The following is a 24,144-nucleotide window of genomic DNA, read 5'->3' on the forward strand; positions in this document are numbered from 1 at the left end:
TGTTTACAAGATGTAATCCTGTTAAGATAAGGTCATGCTGGATGGCGCAGGCCTTAAATCCAAGAACTGGCATTATTATAAGGAGAGGGATACATTTAGAGACACAGACAAACAAGGCTGAAGGCCACGTGAAGAGGGAGGCAGAGACGAGAGTTATACAGCCACGTCCACGGAGCACCAGGGATGGGGGCCACCCACCCCCAGAAGATAGGAGAGAGGCACGGACAAGGTCTTCCCTCTGAGCTTCCAGAAGGAACCAACTCTGCTGATGCCTTGTCTTCAACCCCTGGCCTCTGTAACTGTGAGGCAATAAACTTCTGTTGTTTCACTTAGTTTGTGTTGTTACATTATGGCAGATGACTCTAAGAAATTAATACAATGGCCCATTAAGTTGCTATCCCAGCCCAGTGAAGGGCTGAGATGCACAATTTAAAAACTGCTATCTTAAGGAAAGGGAACAGAATAAGAAGGTCCAACACCAAGACTTGAGGACCTCTTGCACTTAATGGGTGGAGGGAGGAGTCTGAGCCTGACAAGGGAGCAGCGGAGAGGCCAAAACGCTAGGAGGGAAACCTACAGAGGGGTTCTGGGAGCCCAGGACAGAGCTGGCCCGCAGCCAGCATCGGGAGTGGGTGTGGGTGTGCAGTGAGAGAGGCATGGAGGGAGCTGGAGGGAGATGATGTGTGGGGTGAGACACTGTTATTTTTATGGGAAAGACTGGTAAGTTCTGGGGAGGTGGGAGGAGACGGGACCCCAAATGTGACGGATGGGAATAAGCCTTACTAGACACAGGGGTCTGATGTGTCCTCCACTGCATAAAGTTTTATCACGTTCAATAAAATTCAGCATCACTGGGCGGGGGGATGAGGGGGTGGTGGTGGTGGTGGGATGAACTGGGAGATTGGGATTGACATATATACTCTAATATGTATAAAATAGATAACTCAGGAGAACCTGCTGTATAAAAAAATAAAATTAAAAAGTTTTTTTAAGAAAGAAAATAAATACGTGCACACAAAAAAATTCAGCATCACTAAAAGAAGATGTGGTATATATTTACAATGGAATATTACTCAGCCATAAAAAAGGAATGAAATAATGCCATTTGCAGCAACATGGATGGACCTAGAGATTGTCACACTGAGTGAAGTAAGTCAGACAGAGAAAGACAAGTACCATATAGTATCACTTGTATGTGGAATCTAAAGTATAATACAAATGAATTTATTTATAATACAGAAAGAGACTCAGAAAACAAACTTACGGCTACCAAAGGGGAAAGGGATTGGAGGAGGAATAAATTAGGAGTATGGGATTAACAGATACACACTACTTTATATAAAAGAAGTAAGCAATAATGATTTACTGTATAGCACAGGGAACTATATTCACTATCTTGTAACAACCTATAATGGAAAATAATCTGAAAAAAATATGTAACTGAATCACTTTGCTGTACACCAGAAACTAACACAATGTTATAAATCAACTATACTTCAACTAAAAAAAAAAAAAAAAGAATACAGCATCGTTAATGCATGTGGGACACTTAATTAACTCTTCGAAAAGGACCTTAGCACAGGTTATAGCTTGTTGAGTCCATCTCCTTGGGTCCCCTTCTATTTCTTAGTACATAGTGAATTTATCTGGAATAATTTGAGTCTCTTGGGAAAAAAATTAGCACAAACACAAATAATTTCCTTTTATAATTTGGGACGTTCAACTCCAGCTTCAGATTAGGTCACACTGCAAAGCAAGGCTTGTCACTGTGTACTTCTTTCCTTTTGGTTTCCCTAAAAAGTAATGTGTACAGTATGAATTAACACACTGATGTTTCAGAACCCAGTGTTTGGAAACATTGTGATATTTTGGTCCAGTAGTGAAACCTGTCCTCTTAGAAGAGGCAGTGAGCTGAGGATAGACTTCTATAGGAAAAACGAAACGCACCAGAAAAGGATGGGAAACATCCCGGGACCAACTGGGGAGAGGGTACCATGAAGAACCCACATTAATCACCTAGGTTCAAATCCACTGACCTGGGCTTGGCCATCGCGCTTTACCCTCTCGGGCTGCAATTCTTAAATGGGCATTTTATGCTTAGAGCTGCTGGAGGCCCATTCACGAACCCCTTTCCTCTTCAAGAAGGCAGCCTGGTCCTGAACACAGAAGGCCAGCTGCAGTCACAGCGCCCCATTGCCCCAACGCTAGGACACACGATGTCTTACAAACTAAAATGGTCAAGCTGGCTGCTAATCCAAAGCCAACTCTTTCACATTTGACTCATACTTCCGGAGCCCCCGTAACGTACAAGGCGTGGGGGATGGGGGATGGGGCATTCATGAAGGTCAGGGTTAGCATTCTGTCGCCTTCTCTGTCTTTGTTAGGAGTCACTAGCGCCAAGGATGTCTGAAGGTGAGTCAGTTAAATGTTCTCATTATGGACTTTGATTCCTAGAGGTTATTTATTTTGTGGATCATTGCCAAATCTTGTATTCAGTTTGGGTTTGACTTAATCAGTGTTCTGCACGCTATATGGCCCATTCTTTGATGTTACTCCCATGTGCTTTGGGGAATGCCTTTGGAATAAATATCCTAATTATCTCCCCAACCTAGGTCACCAGGAGGACGGGAAGCTTAACAAGAGGGAACGAACAGGCAGATCTCCTGATACTGGGATTTTCTGTTGTTCTGAGACACAGCGCTGTGGACCAGGCAGGCGGGAGAAGGTGCAGGCCGCAGCAGAGAGGAAGGGCCGTGCTGGGGGCGCGAGGGGGCTCATGCCGAAGCCCTGGGATGGATTCACAAACCCTACAGCAGTAGACGAGCTGATGGGGACAGCCAGAGGCTACTAAACAGGGGGGCATCTCTCCACTTTCAGACCCCACGGCCTTTCCCTCTAGAAGAAAATAACCCCCTGAATTACGCTCCACTGTGCCGGAAATCAGCAGCCCGCCATTCGCTCAGACGCCTGGGGTTAGTCCCCGTGTCACCTGGTCCCTCGCACCTTTACCCCAAGTTCCGATCACTCCAGGCCCGGCCACTCACTTATGCTTCAGCAACGCACAGAGTGGGCCCTGCCCCTTAGGACGCGATGACCCCTTTTGGGAATGGCTGTTTGCTGACAAGGGGGTCAGTCAATCAGTCTCGTGAACATCTCAGCCACCTTCGCCACCCAGGCCGAGTCCTACATGCCCACCTCCGGGCTGCCAAGGCACCTGGGGAGCACTTACGTTCTACTCCAATCATGTAATTTTGCACAGCTACCTGCCCCCTAGACTGTGAACTTTGTATCTCTGGGTGCCAAGCACCAGGACTCTAGTGCCATGAGTACACGGCACAATGTGAAACAAATTAAAACATTTCTAAGACTAGAAAATTTAAGCATTTGGGTAGGACCATCTCCTAATATTTCTCATGCAGGTTTTGCTATTTAGAAATTAAAACTGCACATGGATGATAAAGTGTTTAAGGTGTAGCAAGAGGCAGGGTGAATACAACAAACAGGTGAACCCATGTTTTATCTTAGCCACACAGCCTCATAGGCCAAGAGCGCTTAACATAGATGCTGGAAATTCCTTCTCCTACGCAGCCTGTCATGGCCACACACTGAACCTGTGCCCCTGGGAGAGGGCCCCTCGGGCTGCACAGGAGCTGAGACCTCCTGCAAAGACAATTTCTGAAATGTTTGGGGCTTTTTCCCTCGGAGGATCCATGGGACAATTTCAAAGGGAAAATCTGGAGTCTCTCCTTGCCACGGCTGTGAGAGAGAATTCTAAAAGCCCGATTCAGAGGCCCTCTGGGAGGGGTGACACCAGCTGGCTGTGTTTAATTTTCCTTGGCTTTGAAGCTTCAGAAGGCACAGCACGATGTGGGAAGCAAACATTTTCTCTGGTGGACAAGGCCCTGTGTGGTGAACGCATGTATTCGTGTCGCTCTAGCTTAGATTTTAACGCTCTCACACCAACAAGGAAAGGGCCCAGGGAGAGAGACGGGCCCCGCCCTGACCGGAGAATGCTCACATCAAATGGTTTTATTCTCCGAACTGTGAAGGAGATGTCAGCTCTTTTCAGGCAGATTTCCGGTTTAAACTCAATTCTTCTCCACAGGCATCTCTAAGGGTAGGATGTGCTACAAGCTTGGCAAGGAATGGGCACCAGTGTCGGCTGGAGCTGGGTCTGGACCCCGGCCTCACCCCACGTGAGCACTGCACACAGGTGGGCAGGACAGGATAACCAGGGCTCTGGAGGGCTGTGGTGGGGAGAGGCTAGGGCCGAGTCCTGTGTGTGCTGGTTACTAGTGTTTCCATTACAAACAGCTTTCGCCATGACAGCCTTTCATCAAGGACAACATGCTGGGAGCCACCCCTAACTTCCTGGGAGCACTGAGGGAATGTACATTTCACAAAGTGGTAGCATCCCTGTTGAGCCAGTCCCCGGAAGGTGCTGCCTAGAAGAGTCTGTCTCCTGGGCCCAGATGAGGGATAAACTCTGCTGGCTCGGAGGAGGGGGCATCTTCCCTGCCATCGCCGCTGGGCACCCACTGGGCCCACGCCACCCGGGGCGCATTTCCCTTTCTGAAGAAGGAACACTTGTCTCTATCAACGGCCAACAGACCAGTCACTCAAATGCAGAAGCTTGAAGGAAAGACAGCCGATGTTTTGTTTTGGTTTTGTTTTCTTTTCGGCTGCTACACGTGGCATGAGGGATCTTAGTTCCCCGACCAGGGATCAAACCTGGGAAGCAGGGAGTCTTAACCACTGGGAAGGGAAGCCAGGGAAGTTCCAAGATGACCCGATGAAAGCTGACTTTTAGGTGGCTCAGGGAAGGATTTAAGGTTCTAAAAGCAGCCCAGCTAAACGTCTCGGGCTCTGAACTGCCCGAGTTAGAACGACTCTGTGAGACACGGGACCCTGGTTCACAACCAGCTTCACTTCCTTGTCTGGAAAATAAAGACGATAAGAGAACCTATGGAATAGTTTTGGGTTTTGTTCGAATGATTCTATGTGGAAAATGCATAAAACGTTCTTAGGAAGTCACTTGCAGGTCACGCGTGCTCTGTAAATATCGGCTGAACTACTTCTTACTCCCCAGGGATAGCGTGCTTTCCATTTGGTCTGCAAGGGAGACACACTCTCCTGGGATACTAGGAGGGCTGAGCGGCTGTCCCCTTCTGAGAGGCCCTGGAATCTCTAACCTCAGTGATGGTACCAGGCTGGCAATGCCTTGGAACCGTCAACACGGCTCAGAGGGATTACGAAGTGATGAACAGGGACAGATGACTTAGCAACGTGATGTACCGATGGAAGGGGCCCCCAGAGAACTGAGATGCTGGTGAAACTGAGGCAGAGAGAGAGGTGGCAAGGCCCTCAGAGTGCCCAAGGGTTGCAAAGAAACCCACGTAAGGGTTCTTTTCCTGACCCTGGACCAGGAGCTGTTTGGGATGCAGTGCTGAAGGAGCCAGGCAGGGATCCTGGCTTCCCCGGGGCTTCTCAGACGTTTTCAGGATAATCCAAGGGCTAGTTAAGCGCTTTCAGATCGCCCGCCTGGAAGAGGACCGGGGTCATCTCTTGCAAAGAAGGAACCCCAGATGACTCATCACTCTGCGATGAGCTGTGCCACAATCCCAAGACGCCAACAGCTTCCGTCAGAAGCTTCCTTGTTTGAAGCAGCGTTGGAGAATTAAGCAACACAGCAAACCATACGTGGTGTGACATGAGCACGGTGCACAGCAAAAGCAATTATCTCCCGAACCTCCCATTCTGTTCGGTGCTAACAGTCCTGAACGACACTGACCTGCAACCCACCAGAATGAAGCTGCAGCTTTAGATCTGCATTCATGGGTTACAAAAGGCAATACTCAATTCACGGTGTGAAACCACCCTCTCGTTACACCATGATTACATCTCAACTGGTACCCAGTTGGCTTAGAAGACGCAAGAAGACTGTGCTAATAGAACTGCAGGCTCCTGCCCGTGCATTTGGGGCTACGTGGACTTACTTGTTAAGGATTTTCCCTCTCTTTGCACTTGAAAAATTCTCCAGCTGCAAGGACTCTTGAGTGAGGAAAGCGACAGCCAGGTGAAAATAGTTGTTCCACAGCTGAAACCAAAAAGGGGAGATGCTAAGGTGCCGAACCCATTAATAGAGGATCTCGGAAACGCTCCGAGACGCTTAGAACAGCATTTGCCCAGCACACACTTCTGAAAGGTTTGAAAGCCACACTCTCTACGTACACACTGCTAATCAGCCACCCACGGTGTGGTTCAGGGCTGAGCATGCGCTCTGACGGTGCATGCAGTCAGATCCCAGCTCAGCCACTTACTTGGGCAGATACTCTAACCTCTCTGTGCCTCGGTTTCCTCAGGTACCTACCTGATAGGACTGCTAAAGGACGGAGGGAGTAAAGGCATGCGGTGCCCATCCAGTGGTGCCGGGAGCACGGTAAGCACGTAATAAATGTTAGCTGTTATTAATACTGTATTATGGAGCCCCTTACCTCATAGTATACAGCAAGTCCCCTACATACGAAGGAGTTCCGAGAGCGCGTTCGTAAGTCCAACAAAGTCAGCCTAGGTACCCAACTAACACAATCAGCTATATACCACTGCTTTTACGCTTGCTTCCGGACGTCCTGGGCTTGAAATAAAGACACGGTACTACTGTACTCTATACAGTACCGTAAAGTACACAAAAGCACAACCACTTGTAGAGGACGCACGCAAGGGACAATGTAGGCCAGACGCGTGAACTAACGTACGTGATTGGACATGCGAACGCACATTTGCATTTTTGAAAGTTCACAACTTGAAGGTTCGTAGGTAGGGGACTTACTGTATAGATTTCTATAATTTATCATTTTTATGAGACTAAAAATATATACACACTAGAAAATTGAGGAAAACGTAAAAAGATCCAACATTTCATATGTCAAGGACTTACAGACTGTACGTGGCTTAAATGACAATTTACTATAAAATGATTTTGTCCTCGTAAAGCTCTTCACTGGAAGCTCTGTGTATCTGGACACAGTATTCCATAAAAGTGTTCTTCAACAAGAAGTGTTATGTAGATTCCTAAAGTCATGAAACTAAGACCCCCTGATTAGGTCCATGTTTAAGACCAGGTGAAGAAAATTTAAATGAAGGACGAATTCTTGGATCATGAATGGGGGCTTTTCGCTTGAACTCAATATATGACACGGGCATACCCCTCACTGCCCAGGGGAGAAACCTGGGATTTATGCTGGGCTTTGTCCCTCACAGCATCCCACCGTTTCAATCAGCAAGTCCTTCTGCTTCCCCTTATAAATCCCTCCCAGGCCCACCCACTTTGTCTCAGTGCTGGGGTATCACCCACCCCAGGCCGGCATCATCCCTCGCAGACCGGAACAGCCTGCTTCCTGTTTCCTGTCCTCGCCTTGTCCCACAGGGCAGCCAGAGGGAACTGACACTAATCTGAGGGGGCCACACCCCAGCTCAAACCTCTTCAGCAACTTCCCACATGTTTCCGGTCAGAACAGAGTTTGAAGGGGAGTCCCACTGCCTGGTTCCCTCTGCTTCTGCCTTGCAGCAGCCTTTCCATCCATACTCTGCACCCTTGTCTTCCCATCAGATCCTCGAGCTGATGCTCTCCCCACCCCTGGGCCTTTGCAGATGCCGGGTCCACCCCGCTCTCCTCCCTCACTGGGTCTTAGCATACCAGGACCAGGTGTGTTTGCCCTCTCCGCGCCCTCGAGCACCTTGGTCTGTCCCTACAGTCCTGCCCTAATCATCCTCCCTTTACACTCCACGGTACACAGGGTGGGGGTAGGATTCCTGGTCCGGGGCAGAGCCTGGCTCAAAGTAAGTGATCCATCAGGAATAATCAATATTTGAGGGATGAACCCATGGGGATTTCTCAAATGCAAATGAAAACTCTATGGACACTTCCTCCAGATTGCTTCCGTCTGCATCCTCTCTCAGAAGGCGGCACCCGAGGGTGGGGGAGCGCAGGTGCGAGATAAGCGGGGAGACCCTCCCCCGCCCGGGAACTGCAGCAAGGGGCTCAGAGACTGGCCATCACAGATGCTCCTCAGTGGACCATTCCTGTACCACAGGATACTTCAGGGGAACTTTCACCTGCTCTCAGTGGGAAAGAGCTGGACAGAGTTTCCATCACGTGTCCAAGCTCCGAGGTGCCTTCAATGATCTTAGGAAGAAATTTGTGGGTATTGGTTTTCTTATTTACAAAACAGGGATAACATTCATTGCATCAAATGAGATGGTTACACAGAGTTACGTAAAAACAAGGTGTCAACAGTAATGACTCTATTTTCAGCGACCAGAGAAATAAGAGGAAACTTTCCAGCATGGATGTAGCTAAGAGTGCAGTGGGCTTCATTTATCCGGTGCTCCTCAGGAACTGGCATTTCTTCAGGAACAGAGCAGCTCATTCCCAGGTAAGGGCTGGTCTTCCCATTTCACAGATGAGGTTCAGAGACTTGCTCCAAACCACAAAAAAAAAAACACATGAAGCAGAACAAGGGTCTCCAGCGGGCCATCCTGGACCTCACAGGCCATACTCTTTCCTGCCCACAAAGGCACTTTCTCTTTTAGGCCTTTTTATAATAAAAGGGGTGACTCAAATCAATAACGTACAAGTTGCTTCCTTTGTTTTTGGAACTAACACCTCCCTGCTATCGCCACCCACCTCCCAGCAGTGCCCTCCTCTCACAGCACTGGCAGTGGTCCCTGGCCACGTTTGGGTGAGGGGCACCACTAGAGCAGGACCCAGAACGTATTTTAATGTATACCTGCTGCCCATAGAAACAACATCGACAAAAATATGAATGTGTCTTTTTAAATGCCAGTTTCACTAATTCTGTATTCCTTCTCTTCGCTCACACAGTGGCCAGGACGACAGCTGAGCCACAGGTCTCCTGAAAACCCTGCCCTGGGAGATATTTAGGGGAACTGCGTAGTCCAATGCCCTGAAGAAGGAGGTTCCCTCGTGGCCCACGTGCCTGGCGACTCAGTTTCCACCTGTAAAGCAAGACTGGGACCCACAGGAGATTTTTATATCCTTAGGAATGAGGAGGCTGCCTATCGTGCACATCAAAAATCCCCTGGCCGTTGTCAGAGCCTGAACAGGACGAGGGGGCCCCCCAGGAGTTGGGAGCATCTGGCATGGGGGGCAGGGGTCATGACTTCCGTGATGCTCCTCCCAAGGGTGCAGACTGGGTCTAAGCACTGGGGAACCTGAGGCAACCCAAGTACAGGGCCGTCTGCAAACCCAGACCCGGGCTCTGCAAGAGTGCCGAGGATAGAACAGCCAGGAAGGAGTGAGCAACTGTTGTAGCCTGAAGGAGACGAAAGACACACAGAAACTGAACGCATCGGGGGAGGGAGGGATGAACAGGAGGAGGACGAGGATTTTTAGGGCAATGGAACTGGATGCAAGTCATTCTCCATTTGTCCAAACCCACAGAGTGGACAGAACGTCTACAGTGTACCGTAATGTAAAGTAAGGACTCAGTGATTACGATGCGTGAGTGTAGGTCCATCAGTTGTAACAATGTACCATCTGGTGGGGGATGTTGATAGTGGGGTAGCTTCGTGTGCAGGAGGCGGGGGTCTACGGGAAATCTCTTCGCCTCCCTCTCAATTTTGCTGTGAACTTGAAACTGCCATTAACAAAGTCTTTAAAAAATCACATAAAAAATACAAACATTAAAAAAAAAAAAACAACCCTGTAAGCTACGTGTGACTTCAGATGTGACAACTAATGGCATTTGTGATGCTGACCTCTGAAGGATGGGATTGGGACGACTGAACTTGAATGTGGTCTGAGGACTGGTTAGGGGTGATGAGAATGTAAGTTTCCTGCATTTGGTATTCTTACTCTAGTTAGGCAGGGTACGGTCTCTGTTTGTATGAAATATATACTACAGATCTGGGGAGGTGATAGGGTGTCAGGCTGGCAGCTCACTAGGATAAGGTTAAGAAAAAAAAGTTCTTTGTACCATACTTGCTGGAAATGAGAGGCAGACTGAGGAGGGACAGAGGGAAGCAGTAGCAGCCCACAGGGATGACTAGTTAAAGGAGAAGGAAGTGTCAGGAGAGAGAACTGTGCAGGGAATGTTAGAACATAAAAATGCACCTTGTGGGAGCGGCCACTGCCTGGACCACACGCTGAAGGCGGCCTCGGCCACATGGCACCCAAGCCTCCCCCTGGGGGTGGGAGGGTGGGAGCCCCCCAAAGTGGAACAATCAAATGCACTTCACACTTGCCAAGGGACAAAGGCCAAAAGGGCTCATTGCAGCCAAGGTGTTGGGCCTGAAGGGAGCATCCAGAGGACCGTATGCATGAAACAATGCGCAAGCTCAGCGATAACCAGTGAGCCCACACCCACCGCAGTCACACCTGAAACACACAGCCATCTCACGTGACAGGCACGGCCTACACGGATAAAACAAGAAAACCTAATGAAGGACACAGAAAAAGGCCTAAATATTCCTGTATGGGATAGGAGAAAATAAATCCTGCCACGTATTCCCTAAAATGCTGTTACATTTCCCCTACAATTACTTATGAATTCAACAGAATCCTAGTTAAAATGTAGACAGCATTTTTAAGAAGTTTAACAAGGTGATTTTGAACTTCACACAGAAGAGGAAATGCGCAAAAAGAGTCAAGATAATTTTGACTCTTGAATTAACACACTAACACACTCTTGAATTAACACACTAACGGGGAAGTCCTGGTTATACTAGCTGGGTATAAAACCCATAGGTAATAACACAGAAAACAGAACTGTACCCACATGCATTTGTAATTATGAGTTTCCTCAGTGGCAGTTCAAATCACTGGGAAAGAAGAAACTATTTATAATGTGAAATAAAATTCATATGTTATTTAAACATAAAAATTCTTCTCTGCCCTTTGGACTCCTTTCTCCCCTCACTGTGCATTGTGTATCTGCATTAGGCACTGACCAAACCTTGCCCATCGGCAGAAAATAGCTGCTCAACCATAAAGAGAAACATTCTCCTCGCATCAACAAGACAACTCCTTAAAAGATAACATCCCTTCTTGACCTTGTAAGGGGTCACATGACCCAACTTGATGACTTAGATCTGGATTATGTAAACTGTCAATAATATGTCATTTGATGTACCACCCTCTGTCTCAAAAAAACTTATATGTGCCTTGATTTTTTTTTTTTTTTTTTTTTTTTTATGCGTTACGCGGGCCTCTCACTGTTGTGGCCTCTCCCGTTGCGGAGGACAGGCTCCGGACGCGCAGGCTCAGCGGCCATGGCTCACGGGCCCAGCCGCTCCGCGGCATGTGGGATCTTCCCAGACCGGGGCACGAACCCGTGTCCCCTGCATCGGCAGGCGGACTCTCAACCACTGCGCCACCAGGGAAGCCCTGTGCCTTGATTTCTAACTGGCAGAACAGTTCTCAGAGCTTTCTGAGATGTTCTTCCTGGGTTATAATCCTCAAATTCAGCTTGAATTAAATTTTCCAATTCTTTCTTAGACCGACTAATTTTTTGTCGACAATAAAATAATGCGAGAAAAAGTGAAGTTAAACTCTGGCCCCTAACGCTAACTATAGAAAATGCAGATGCATATAAACAACAAGGACCAACTGTACAGCACAGAGAACTATATTCAATGTCTTGTAATAACCTATAATGGAAAAGAACCTGAAAAAGAATATAGATGTATATATTTTATGTATATATATATAGGTATCTGAATCACTTTGCTGTACACTTAAAGCAAACACAACTGTAAATCAACTATACATCAATTTTTCAAAAATCACTAAAAAAAGAAATCACAGATGGATTAATCATTGGAAAGTTAAAAAAAAGCAGAACTATAAAGGTATTATCAGAGACTATCTACATAAAGAATAGTTAAATCTATAATCAAAGATGGATTTGCCAAGCAAAACATAAAACCCAAAAGCCATAAAAGAACTGACACATTTAACTACAGAAAAATCAAATATTTCTATACGATAAACCTAAACCCATGACTAGGCTATATCAAGAATTCCAACTTACAAAAAAGTATGACAAATAGCCCAAGAGAACAGTAAGCAGAGGAAATGATCAGACAGTTCATACTAGAAATCCTCACAGCCAATCAGTACTCTCAACCCAACTAGCAATCAAGAGAAATACCAATAAAAATAAGAGTCAACAATTTTAAAGAAATTGGTATGGGAGAAGACTCTAGACAATGACTGCTCTCAGAGAAGGCTGGTGAGATTGCAAATTGCTAGAGCATTTTAGGTCGGTAATTTATTAGTGTCCGTGAAGCTTAAAATATCTTACCAGTCAAGCCTGGCAATTATGCTTCCAGGAACCTGTTCTATAGCAATGCAGCACTGAGATGCGCGTGTCACACTGTTCATGGCAGCACTGCTTGGAAACGGGAGAAACTGAAAACAGCCTGCAGGTTATCAGTGCAGGAATGCCTGCACCAATGTTGGTAACATTTATGTTGTGGAACATGATAGAAGTGAAAACCACGGCTGGCACGACCCAATTCACGTTCAAAACCAAAAGAAAGCAGGTCTAGGTCCAGATACAGCTGACTCTTGAACAACTCGAGTTTGAACTACTCGGGTCCACTCACAGGTGGATATTTTCCAGCAGTAACTACTACAGTACTGCATAGTGGTTGGCCGAATTATACTCAGATTAATCACCTTCCACCCCGCCCTCCCACATTGCTTAAGGGTCGACTGTAAATGCTTAAAGAAGCCTCAAAGAGAACACACAACAATTATTTAAAAAGTTACCCGGCAGAGGGAGAAAAGGGTGAAAGGGTGGTAAGGGGCCTTTCATATTTTATTCGATGTGTGGATTAACACTGCATAAATATTTTACGTGCATGTATCTGTGTATCAGGACGTGTGAAAACAAACATTAAGCAGAGAAAATAATAAAACATTTAAAATTGTGAAAAATAGTAAGTAACATTTCCAAATACACAGTACTTGATGTACCCCTATGTACTTAAATGACGATAAAACATTTTTAATTTAAAAAAATGATACAAGAAATAGGGCCTAGGCACTTAAGAACTTAATCTAATAAACCGAGTAGCACATTAGCTCTAAATTTTCTGAAGACCATGCAAAAGGGAAGGTAGATGGTTGTCTAATTTTTGTTCTCTGGTAATTCAGTTTTGAGCCAGACCACCCTCTGGGTATACATAAATTCTTCAGGTTCCTTCTCAGTGAAAAATCCCACCCAGGAAACTAACCTGTTTGCATTTGGATGCTTTTATTTGCAAACTTTAGTAAATGAAACTACATAATGGCAAAATCATGATTAGCAGAAATATATCCGAAGTTCAGTGGAAATGAGAGTCACAAATAGTAGATGCATAGTAAGACATCATGCCAGGGAAAAACCAACCCTTTTTACACACACACACACACACACACACACACACACACGCACGCACTCCACAAGCACTGGAGAAGTAGGGCCAACATGGAAGGATCAGCTGACCACAGCCCAGGGGTGTTGCAGGGCTGGGACCTTTTGCCTGGTAAAGGCCAATTGGGGCTGCACAAAGCCGGAAGAGAATATATCAGGGGAAAACCTACATCTACAAGCAAGCTGGGCTCAGTGATGCAGACCCACTTCTCCTCCTGGGCTGACCCTCATCACATTAGGATGGTCTGAGACTATCTTGGCAGCCTCACCAATTGAGATGTCGTGGCCTTCCTGCTCAGAGAGTCCCTACTTGTCACTCTGATTCAAGACTTTCACTCTGAAACAGCTCCATCTCCTTCGTCGCTAAACTGAGCAAATAGCCCAAAGGCATCATTTTCAATCCTCGGGTTCCAGTATCACACACTGTAAATTCCATTTCCACACCTTAAACGGGAAAACTTAAGTTCAAGGATTAGAAATATAAGATATGGGCTCAGACCAGCAATTTGTTTTAACATGATTTCTCAACAAAGGTCATGTCTACCTCTTCTCTTACCTGCAACTCAAAGTTGGCTTGATCCAGAAATTTTTTGTTCAGCATATCTGCATACTGATTAATCGCTCGCAGAAAGACTCTGAAAGATTAAGAGAAAATTACATAATTACACACTTCTGCTCTGGCACCTTTGGAGGTTTGGCATTTCAACTAGCTACAATCCAAGACTGCTTGGCACGGGAACTCTCTAAGTCCTGTGAAAAGCTGTGAGGTTTTGCCAGTGAAAAGCCCAGAGAATTATATGCAGATGTTCTCCAAATTAATCAAGGAAACATGCAGAATAAAAGAAACAGACCAAAATAACAGAGTGTGAAAGTAACATATGAAAAATATCACTAAAAACCTTAATTTTTTTAAAAAAGAAAAGGTGCAAATTAAATATTTTTCTCAAGTCACAATGTATCAGTGTTACCAAATTGGTCTTTGCTTAGCTGGCTTTTTAAAGTGAAGCATTTGAAAGCACTATTACACACTGTCAGGCTTGGAATGGTTTGGCATGTCGACTGGAAAAAAATGCACAACCTAAAAGGTGAGAATTATGTTTTATTCGGCGGACAAAACTGAGGACTTAAGCCTAGGACACAGCATCTCAGATCGCTCTGAGGGACGGCTCCAAAGAGGTGAGGGTGGGGCCAGGATCCACAGGAGTTTTTGCAACAAAGACCAGGTAGTCAGAACTTCAAAAGATTACTAAGAAATGGACAAATTCTTGGAAAGGTACAACTGTCCAAAACGGAACCAGGAAGAATTAGAAAATATAAACAGACCAATCACAAGTAATGAAATTGAAATTGATTAAAAATCTTCCAACAAATAAAAGTCAAGGATCAGTTGGCTTCACAGGCGAATTCTATCAAACATTTAGAGAAGGGCTAACACTCATCCTTCTCAAACTCTTCCAAAAAATTGCAGACGGAGGAACACTCCCAAACTCATTCTATGAGGCCACCATCACCCTGATACCAAAAGCAGACAAAGATATCACAAAAAAAGAAAAGTACAGACCAACATCACTGATGAATATAGACGTAAAAATCCTCAACAAAATTCTAGCAAACGAAATCCAATAACACATTAAAAGGATCATACACCATGATCAAGTGGGATTTATCCCAGGGATGCAAGGATTCTTCAATATATGCAAATCAATCAATGTGATATACCATATTAACAAATTAAAGAATAAAACCATATGATCATCTCAATAGATGCAGAAAAAGCTTCTGACAAAATTCAACACCCATTTATAATAAAAAAAACTCTCCAGAAAGTGGGCATAGAGGGAACCTATCTCAACATAATAAAGGCCATATATGATAAACCCACAGCAAACATCATTCTCAGTGGTGAAAAAGTGAAAGCATTTCTTCTAAGATCAGGAACAAGACAAGGGCGTCCACTCTTACCACTATTATTCAACATAGTTTTGGAAGTCCTAGCCACAGCAACCAGAGAAGAAAAAGAAATAAAAGGAATACAAATTGGAAAAGAAGTAGCAAAACTCTCACTGTTTGCAGATGACGTGATTCTATAACATAGAAAGTCCTAAAGATGCCACCAGAAAACTACTAGAGCTAATCAAGGAATTTGGTAAAGTTGCAGGATACAAAACTAATGCACAGAAATCTCTTTCATTTCTATACACTAACAATGAAAGATCAGAAAGAGAAATTAAGGAAACAACCCCATTTACCATTGCAACAAAAAGAATACCTAGGAATAAACCTACCTAAGGAGGCAAAAGACCTGTACTCTGAATACTATATAACACTGACGAAAGAACTCAAAGATAACATAAACAGGTGGAGAGATATACCATGTTCTTGGATTGGAAGAATCAACACTGTGAAAATGACTACACTACACAAAGCAATCTACAGATTTAATGCAATCCCTGCCAAACTACCAATGGCATTTTCCACAGAATTAGAACAAAAAATTTTGCAATTTGTATGGAAACACAGAAGACCCAAATAGACAAAGCAATCTTGAGAAAGGAAAACAGAGCTGGAGGAATCAGGTTCTCCAACTTCAGACTATACTACAAAGCTAGAATAATCAAGGCAGTATGGTGCTGGCACAAAATCAGAAATATAGATCAATGGTACAGGATAGAAAGCCCAGAGATAAACCCACACACCTATGGTCACCTTATCTTTGACAAAGGAGGCAAGAATATACAATGGAGGAAAGACAGCCTCTTCAATAAGTGGTGCTGGGAAAACTGGACAGCTACATGTAAAAGAATGAAATTACAACACTCCCTAACACCATACACAAAAATAAAATGGATTAAAGACCTAAATGTAAGACCAGACACTATAAAACTCTTAGAGGAAAACATAGGAAAAACACTCTTTGACATAAATCACAGCAAGATCTTTTTTGAGCCGCCTCCCAGAGTAATGAAAATAAAAACAAAAATAAACAAACGGAGATTGACCCTTTGTCAATTGCTTCATTTGCAAATATTTTCTCCCATTCTGAGGGCTGTCTTTTAGTCTTGTTTACATTTTCCTTTGCTGTGCAAAAGCTTTTAAGTTTCACTAGGTCCCATATGTTTATTTTTGTTTTTATTTCCATTTCTCTAGGAGGTGGGTCAAAAAGGACCTTGCTAAAGCGATAACTAACATACCACCGTAAAGCAATTATACCCCAATAGAGTTGTTAAAAAAAAACTAAGCAAATGGGGCCTTATGAAACTTAAAAGCTTTTGCACAGAAAAGGAAACCATAAACAAGACTAAAAGACAGCTCTCAGAATGGGAGAAAATATTTGCAAATGAAGCAACTGACAAAGGATTAATCTCCAAAATATACAGGCAGCTCAATATCAAGAAAACAAACAACCCAATCAAAGAGTGGGTGGAAGACCTAAATAGACATTTCTGCAAAGAAGACAGGTGGTCAAGAGGCACATGAAAAGATGCTCAGCATCACTAATTATTAGAGAAATGCAAGTCAAAACTACAACGAGGTATCACCTCACACCAGTCAGAATGGCCATCATCAAAAAATCTACAAACAATAAATACTGGAGAGGGTGTGGAGAAAAGGGAACCCTCTTGCACTGTTGGTGGGAATGTAAATTGATACAGCCACTATGGAGAACAGTATGAAGTTTCCTTACAAAACTAAAAAGAGAACTACCATATGACCCAGCAATCCCACTACTGGGCATATACCCTGAGAAAACCTTAATTCAAAAAGACACATGTACCCCAGTGTTCATTGCAGCACTATTTACAATAGTCAGGACATGGTAGCAACCTAAATATCCATCGACAGATGAATGGATAAAGAAGATGTGGTACATATACACAATGGAATATTACTCAGCCATAAAAAGGAATGAAATTGGGTCATTTGTAGAGATGTAGATGGACCTAGAGCCTGTCATACAGAGTGAAGTAAGTCAGAAAGAGAAAAAAAAAATATCGTATACTAACGCATATATGTAGAATCTAGAAAAATGGTACAGATGAACCTATTTGCAGGGCAGGAATAGAGATGCAGATCTAGAGAACGGACGTGTGGAGGGGGGGAAGGGGAGGGTGGGATGAATTGGGAGATTAAGACTGACATATATACACGACCATGTGTAAAATAGCTAGCTAGCAGGAACCTGCTGTACAGCGCAGGGAGCTCAGCTAGGTGCTCTGTGATGACCTAGATGGGTGCGATGGGGGTGGGGTGGGAGGGAGGTCCAAGAGGAAAGGGATATATGTATACATACAGCTGATTCACTTCCTTGTACAACGGAAACTAACACAACACTGTAAAGCAACTATACTCCAGTTAAAAAAAGAAAAGAAAGAAAGAAAGAAAAAGAAAATCAGATATCTCAAGTTAAGGAATTTTGTGTTTTTCATATATGGGAAGATATGAGTCTGGGCTCACTGAAATCGTTCCTTTGATGTGCACCTCAGCTCTCTGGGGCCAGTATCCTGTGCTTTCTCGTCCTGAGTTCACTCTGGGCTCACCACAGGGGTGGCTATAATGTGATGGCTTGCTGGCTGCAATATCCTTTGTTTACTGGTATGGCAGGGGGCATTTTTTTTTTTTTATCGATAGGTGAAATATCATCAAGCTTGGACGTATGGCTTACTTCAGTATCGTTTGTCCTATACGCCAAATGCTAATTTTAGTCACTATTTACTTGTTTAAATAAAGTGAAAAAGCTTTAGCAGATATGAGAGTAACCTGACAAGAGTTTTAGAAGGAATTTTAATTCACTGATTCATTGATAAGGTACCATGTTAAGAACACAGGACAAAATATCACAGCCTTCCATACCTTGATCTTTCCTTTCCTGTGATGGAATACATTATACAGCTCAGGGTTGTCACAAATGACTCCAGAGTACTAAGTGTTTCACAAGGTTGTTTGTTCAGTAGATTTGTTTTATTACTCTGGAGAGTGTTTACAACAACAGAGCTCAGTCCTGATATTTCTTTTCAAATGACCCTTCTCCCTTTGCACAAAGGCAGGACGCAAGAGGGATTAGCGTTAGGTCGCAGATAATAAACTTCATTACACTTCCTCTATTTAGACAGCAGGAAGCAGCCAGAGTGTAAGAGAAATCTAGGTTACTTACTAGGAAGTGGTGCTCTCTGACAACAGGATCTCTTTAGCTATGCATGCCTGGAGAAGCTCCCCAGCCCTGACAGTCCCAGAGCCACTAAAGACCAGTTAGCCTGGGAGGAGGGAGAGAGGGAAGGTCCACCTGGGGCTTTAAGGAGGTCTCCATCACCACCTCCCACCATCACCTCCTGTCCAACACCCGCTATCATGCAGCTTTCTCTGGCATAGCTCAAAGAAAGAGGATTTGCAGACATCATTTCATTAAGAGACCTATCAGGGATCCAGGACCACAACGAGTATGACAAATGACCTGTGCCGGAGTTTGCTGTCTTAGTGGCTGAAGAAAACCGTAGCCGGAGTTATCTGAATTCTTCCCTGAGGATGTTAAGATATAAGCAGAAAGGAGGAACTGGTGCTGTAAGTGACTATTAATGGAGGGGCATGGGCGTGCTGGCTTGTCCACTAACCAGGAGCATGGAGTGGGCAGCAGCATATCCATCAGCCATAGGGTGGCCAGATTCTGCCACTATGAGATGCCTAGTTAAACTGGAAAAACAGCTCTTCTGGCTGAATTTCGTAATTTATTGAAAAAAAAAGCTGAATACAGGGCATTGAGGGCATCCTGACAAATTAATCCAGCACCAGGACAAAATCACTAGATTCAGGACACGCCTCTTATATACAGGTCACCTGGCAACCCTAATCAGCCCTCCAGTCTTGGGCTGAGGTTGCCCGTGTCATGTTCGGTCCTCAGAAGTACGGAATGCATGGCTCAAAAGAAGATGCTCTACCCGGCCCGTGTGACCCTTGGCAATTGTGTTCCGTAGCATCTGGGGATGTGCACTGCGCTGACCCCAGCAACCGGAGGAATACCCCAAGTGTCGGTGGAGTAAAACAACTTCCTGTCATGGGGCGGACAGGGGCTATCAGACAGCACAAAACCACTAGGCTTCCGGCCGGGGACATTTTCTTTTTCCCCTTAACTTTTCCTTCGGCTTCAGGAACTGGCCGTTCACTGGCGCAGCCCAGAGTCCTTGTGAGCTTTAAGGAAGCCACTCTCTTCAGCCCTCTATGACAATAACGACAAGTTCACTTGGACATGCATTATTATTACGGGCTAATTATTGTGCCTTAAGATAGCACCCAAACAGCTGCAAGATGTTACTTCTAATTAAGCTCTGGAACAATTTCGGCTAGTTAAATAAAGATATTGCTCAAAATGACTTAAAAAAAAAAGATGCCATGCTGAAATGATATGAAGGGTGAGCAAAAACTTTTTAATGAACTGACAACTGAGAAGGGGCAATGCTGAGAGACAGTCTATAATTTAGAGTCGCTATAAATTTTTTAAAAAGCCAGGACAAAAAAAAAACAAATAACACAGAATACAAGTTGTAGGGGAAAAACTAAAGAGATGATCAAATAAAAACCATCATCAATGCTGCAACAGAGGTGCGCCACTCAGGCTACAGGTATCAAGGGCCACCTCACTTCTGCAGAGCCACCCAGGACACACATACATTCCATCCTACCTTTCACACTTGATGGGATTAAAATCTTAGCAATGTTCCAAGTCCACCTGAACACAAATCAATTAACTAGGCAAAAAGAAACATAAACAGAGGCTAACTTTTAGGTAAGAATATTTAATATCTGCTGTAATTCATGAGTTATTTCTAATAACCATCAAACTGCGGGAAATAAGTAAGAAAATCACATTAGAAACGTGTGCGTAACAATCTGCTTTCAGTCAAAGATTATGGGAAGCATCAGAGCTAAGCCAAGCGACTGGACAGCAGGTGCCTTACCAGTCTGAAATGAAGGGTTTCAGCCCAGCTCAGCAGAGGGGAAGAGCAAGTCTTTTCTGTCGGGGAGCAATGAGAGGGAGGATGGGGTGCAAGTGGGCTCCGCTCTGCGTCCCTGGTGACCCTGTCCACGCTGGGCACCGCTGGAGTTGCACTCAAGGACAGAGAAGCCCTCCAGACTGTTCCCAAATGGTCCTGTTTATTCACCCGCGTGTCTGCAATGCCAAATTGGCATCCGGCACATCACATATGTTCACTATGTATTAGCCACAGGAAAGAATGAATGGATGAATATGGATGGATGGATGGATGGATGGATGATGGATGGATGAGCTGGCCCAGGAGATCAAGCCCTGACCCACATCAGAGGGCTCAGGGAGGCTAGAATATTTGGTAGCCCCCAGCTCTCCCTGGAGTCCTTGCATTCCAAGCAGATTTTCCACTGTGGGGTTCAGCTCTTTAGAGGTTCTTGATAACCAAATTTCTCATTAGGCATTTGGCATTTATGGCTGGGTATTGCTCCCCTCCACTTCTGGAGCTAGTTCCTTAATGGAGGGAACCTCGTCTTTTACACATCAGGATCCCCCAAAGCACATCTTACCACTGTGCATATTTAGAAATGTTCTGATCTAAGGGAGCATCAGTTTATAACTGCACTAACAGATGTCTCAGAGCCAGTGGTATGTCCAGGAACTCCTACCACGCAAACAAACACCCCCCCCCACCGCCCCCCCCCACACACTCAGAGCCTGCTCTAGAGGGGAGGGGGAATCTACCCTCTGGCAATCTGCATTGGTCTTTTTCTCTCCATCCAACATCACTGTACATAAATGTCAGGACCCAGTGAATAGAGGTCATGCCTACTGTTCATAATGTTCCCAGCTCCCAAGAACACGAGAACAAGATGCTTGCAGGGAGGGGACAGAGAACACGGTGGGTAGAAGGCAGGGAGCAGTTGGGACAGGTGTTGCTTTGACTCTGCCAGAAAAGAGAGGGAGTGGAAGAGATGTGAACCAAGCAAGTCATGTCTCATTCTGAGCCACGAGAATGAAGTAATTTCTAAAAAACGAAGCTAATGGTGTGAGAACTAAATGCTTTCATGGATGCTGTCCCACACGGTCAAAATGATTAAGAAAAAGGGCAAGCCAATATTTCACAGAGCTCTTTTCAATCATTTTTAATCTATGAAAGGATTTATTTATAATCTAAACATTTTAAAGGTAAAACCGAACACACAAAATAAATAATGTAGAGAGAGCCACAGGCAAATCCCCCAAAGACTCAGAAGCCCTAAAGTCTAGATGTACTGTCTGTAGACATTCAAATTATTCAAGACCAGTGGCTGTACCTTTTCTTGTTAATGGCTCCATGGAAAGAACTCCATCTCACTCTGCTTGGTAACTGACTCCTTCCTGTGTCCAGAGAGTCAGTCATCACCCTTACCCCCTTGTCACAACGTTACCCATTTTAAATAATCTGGGGGCCTGCTGACACAGAGATCACTCATTCCCAAAGCTCATACAATTAAAAACAAACAAACAAAAAAGCCCAGGAAATTCTCCTTGACTTCCTTCTCTTCTACATGGACATTTAACTACAGTGAGCTGCCGCTGGAAACAAAATGCTGTGCTATAATTCCTGATGGTGTCAAATACGAGTTTAATTGGCTACACACACAGGCTTATCCAATTACAGTTTTAATCTAATTATTTCTATCAACTATTATCTATCTATCTACCTACCTACCTATCTATCCATCCATCCATGTACCTATCCATCCATCTACCTACCTATCCATCCATCCATCCATCTATCTATCCATCTATCATCTACCTACCTATCTGTTTATCCATCTATCCATCTACCTAACCATCTATTATCTATCTATCTATCTACCCATCCATATCTGTCTCTTTACATCCATGTAAACATTTGGCTAGAAGACCTTCAAAAGGTGCCCAAGTTTTTGAAATTCTCCTATTTTCAACCAATACATAAAGGTACTAAACTACGGGGCCTCTAAACTATCTTGAACTTTAAATCTCAGGGTTTTTTTTTTTCCCTTTACCTTTGAGATTAAAGGTAAGGAAGATGTACTCCCACATAATTCAAAGTCATTTGAACACTATGGCCTCGGCTGACACTTTACAAAATGGGAAGTAGCATTTGGTAAAAAGGGGACACAAGCCCCATGACTTGACTTTTGCACGTGTTCAAGAGAAGGCTGGGTGAGGCGGGGCTAGGCTCTGAGAAGGAGGCAGCTGCCGGTTTCCAAGTCTCCCAACCACAGGCGTTTTCCAGAAGCCATCCCCCGGCCTCGCCTCTCACCTACATCCCCACTGTATCCCTGCACAAAAGGGCCAAGGCTGCCTCGTGAGCTCCAGCAGGGGACCGTCCCCCGAAGGGACCTATTGGAAAGCTATGTGTGCTCAGCAACCAAAGGAGCACAGTTATGTGTTAACTGAGAAGGGAACTTAGAAAGCGGAACATAATCAGAAACCTATTTAACTACTAGAAGCTCCTGGCACAATTACAGTCCCTGAAATGACTTTATCGTGACAGGGCCACAGGCATTTCTGTATCTCTGTTACCCAGTGTTTGCTGCCAATGGAAGTGGAAGATGAGAGGCCTTATTACTACAGAGAGAAATACGTCTATCGAGAGATGCCCTGAGCTTCCAGTGCAAGGCAAAGCCCCATTTCTCAAATGGTGAAGCTGTGGGGCTTCTCTTATTCCTTCTCTAAACTTACTTTAAGCTATATAATTAGATTGTACAGTTCAATATGAGGGCATTTAAATACGTCTGGCATTCACATTAGAGTCGCTCTGGGGGGAAAAAAGAAATCTGCATCTTTTAACAAAATGTTTTGCGCAAAGTGGTTAGACAAAAGGCAACAAATGTAAAGCGACACATCCTATCCCTGCAGAAAAATAAGTCCAGGAATCGTGGCTGGAAATTTGCCTGAAAATGATTTTTCCGCATCATTCAGGAATGCTGGGAAGGAGAGGCAACTTCAGGTGAAGTGATGAAAGAGGCGCAGAGGCTGTCACTTCAGTTCCCAGGGACGGATGCTTTCCTCCAGCTGATCGGTCCCCTGGCATCTCCCACAAGCAGCATGGCATCAAGTCAGTGTCTAAACAGCATCAGCCACTTCCCCCGGTGGGATCGTGGGTGAGGAACGAAGACCACGTGAGCACAGAGAAGTGACTTCTAGGAAAGACCCTGGTGTGTCTCGAGGTGAAGTGATGCACAGAAGGTGGGGGGCTTTGGTGGGACCCGCCCCCAGTCTCTGCAACTTGGGAAACAGTGGGAAGACCAGTGTCATGAGAACTTTCTGGGAATGAGGCTGGAAGAGTTGGCTGGGGCCGTGAGAGGTTGGAGACACCAAGGTGCAGAATTTGCACCTCTGATGGTAGGCAGTGGGGGCCCTGAGGACTTTAAAGCAGGGAAGAGGCCAGAAAGACAAAAGGGTGGGCCGCCCTTGTTTCCCGAATGCATGAGATTTCCTCATTTCTTTTTCAAATCAATAAGGCTTCGACATCCATCAGACTCCTAACTAAAATGCAAATTGCTCTGAACCTTTCTGCTGGCCAGCTCTGGGAGATCCACAGATCTGGAAGAAGTGGGCTCAGTCCGTGAGGCCCAGGAATACAGAGAATTCCCAGGGAGAGTCTGCTCCAGACTAAGAAGGCCTCATCCCTGCTGGGGGTCTCCTGGAGCAGACATCGGTGGGCCCTGGTCTGCAGCTCTGACTCAT

General features: G+C 44.9%; 1 protein-coding gene across 1 annotated transcript in view; it reads right to left on the reverse strand.

The window, feature by feature from the left end:
* Nucleotides 1-24,144, reverse strand: part of DOCK1 (dedicator of cytokinesis 1) — a 474,607-nt gene that overhangs the window by 102,455 nt on the left and 348,008 nt on the right. The window contains exons 21-22 of the mRNA XM_065894212.1: nt 13,999-14,077; nt 5,997-6,097 (exon numbers count right to left, since the gene is read on the reverse strand). Of these exons, the coding sequence (XP_065750284.1) occupies nt 5,997-6,097; nt 13,999-14,077 (180 nt within the window). The remainder of the gene's footprint in view (nt 1-5,996; nt 6,098-13,998; nt 14,078-24,144) is intronic.

This window comes from Phocoena phocoena, chromosome 16, assembly GCF_963924675.1.
Source record: "Phocoena phocoena chromosome 16, mPhoPho1.1, whole genome shotgun sequence".
NCBI classification, from domain to species: Eukaryota; Metazoa; Chordata; class Mammalia; order Artiodactyla; family Phocoenidae; genus Phocoena; species Phocoena phocoena.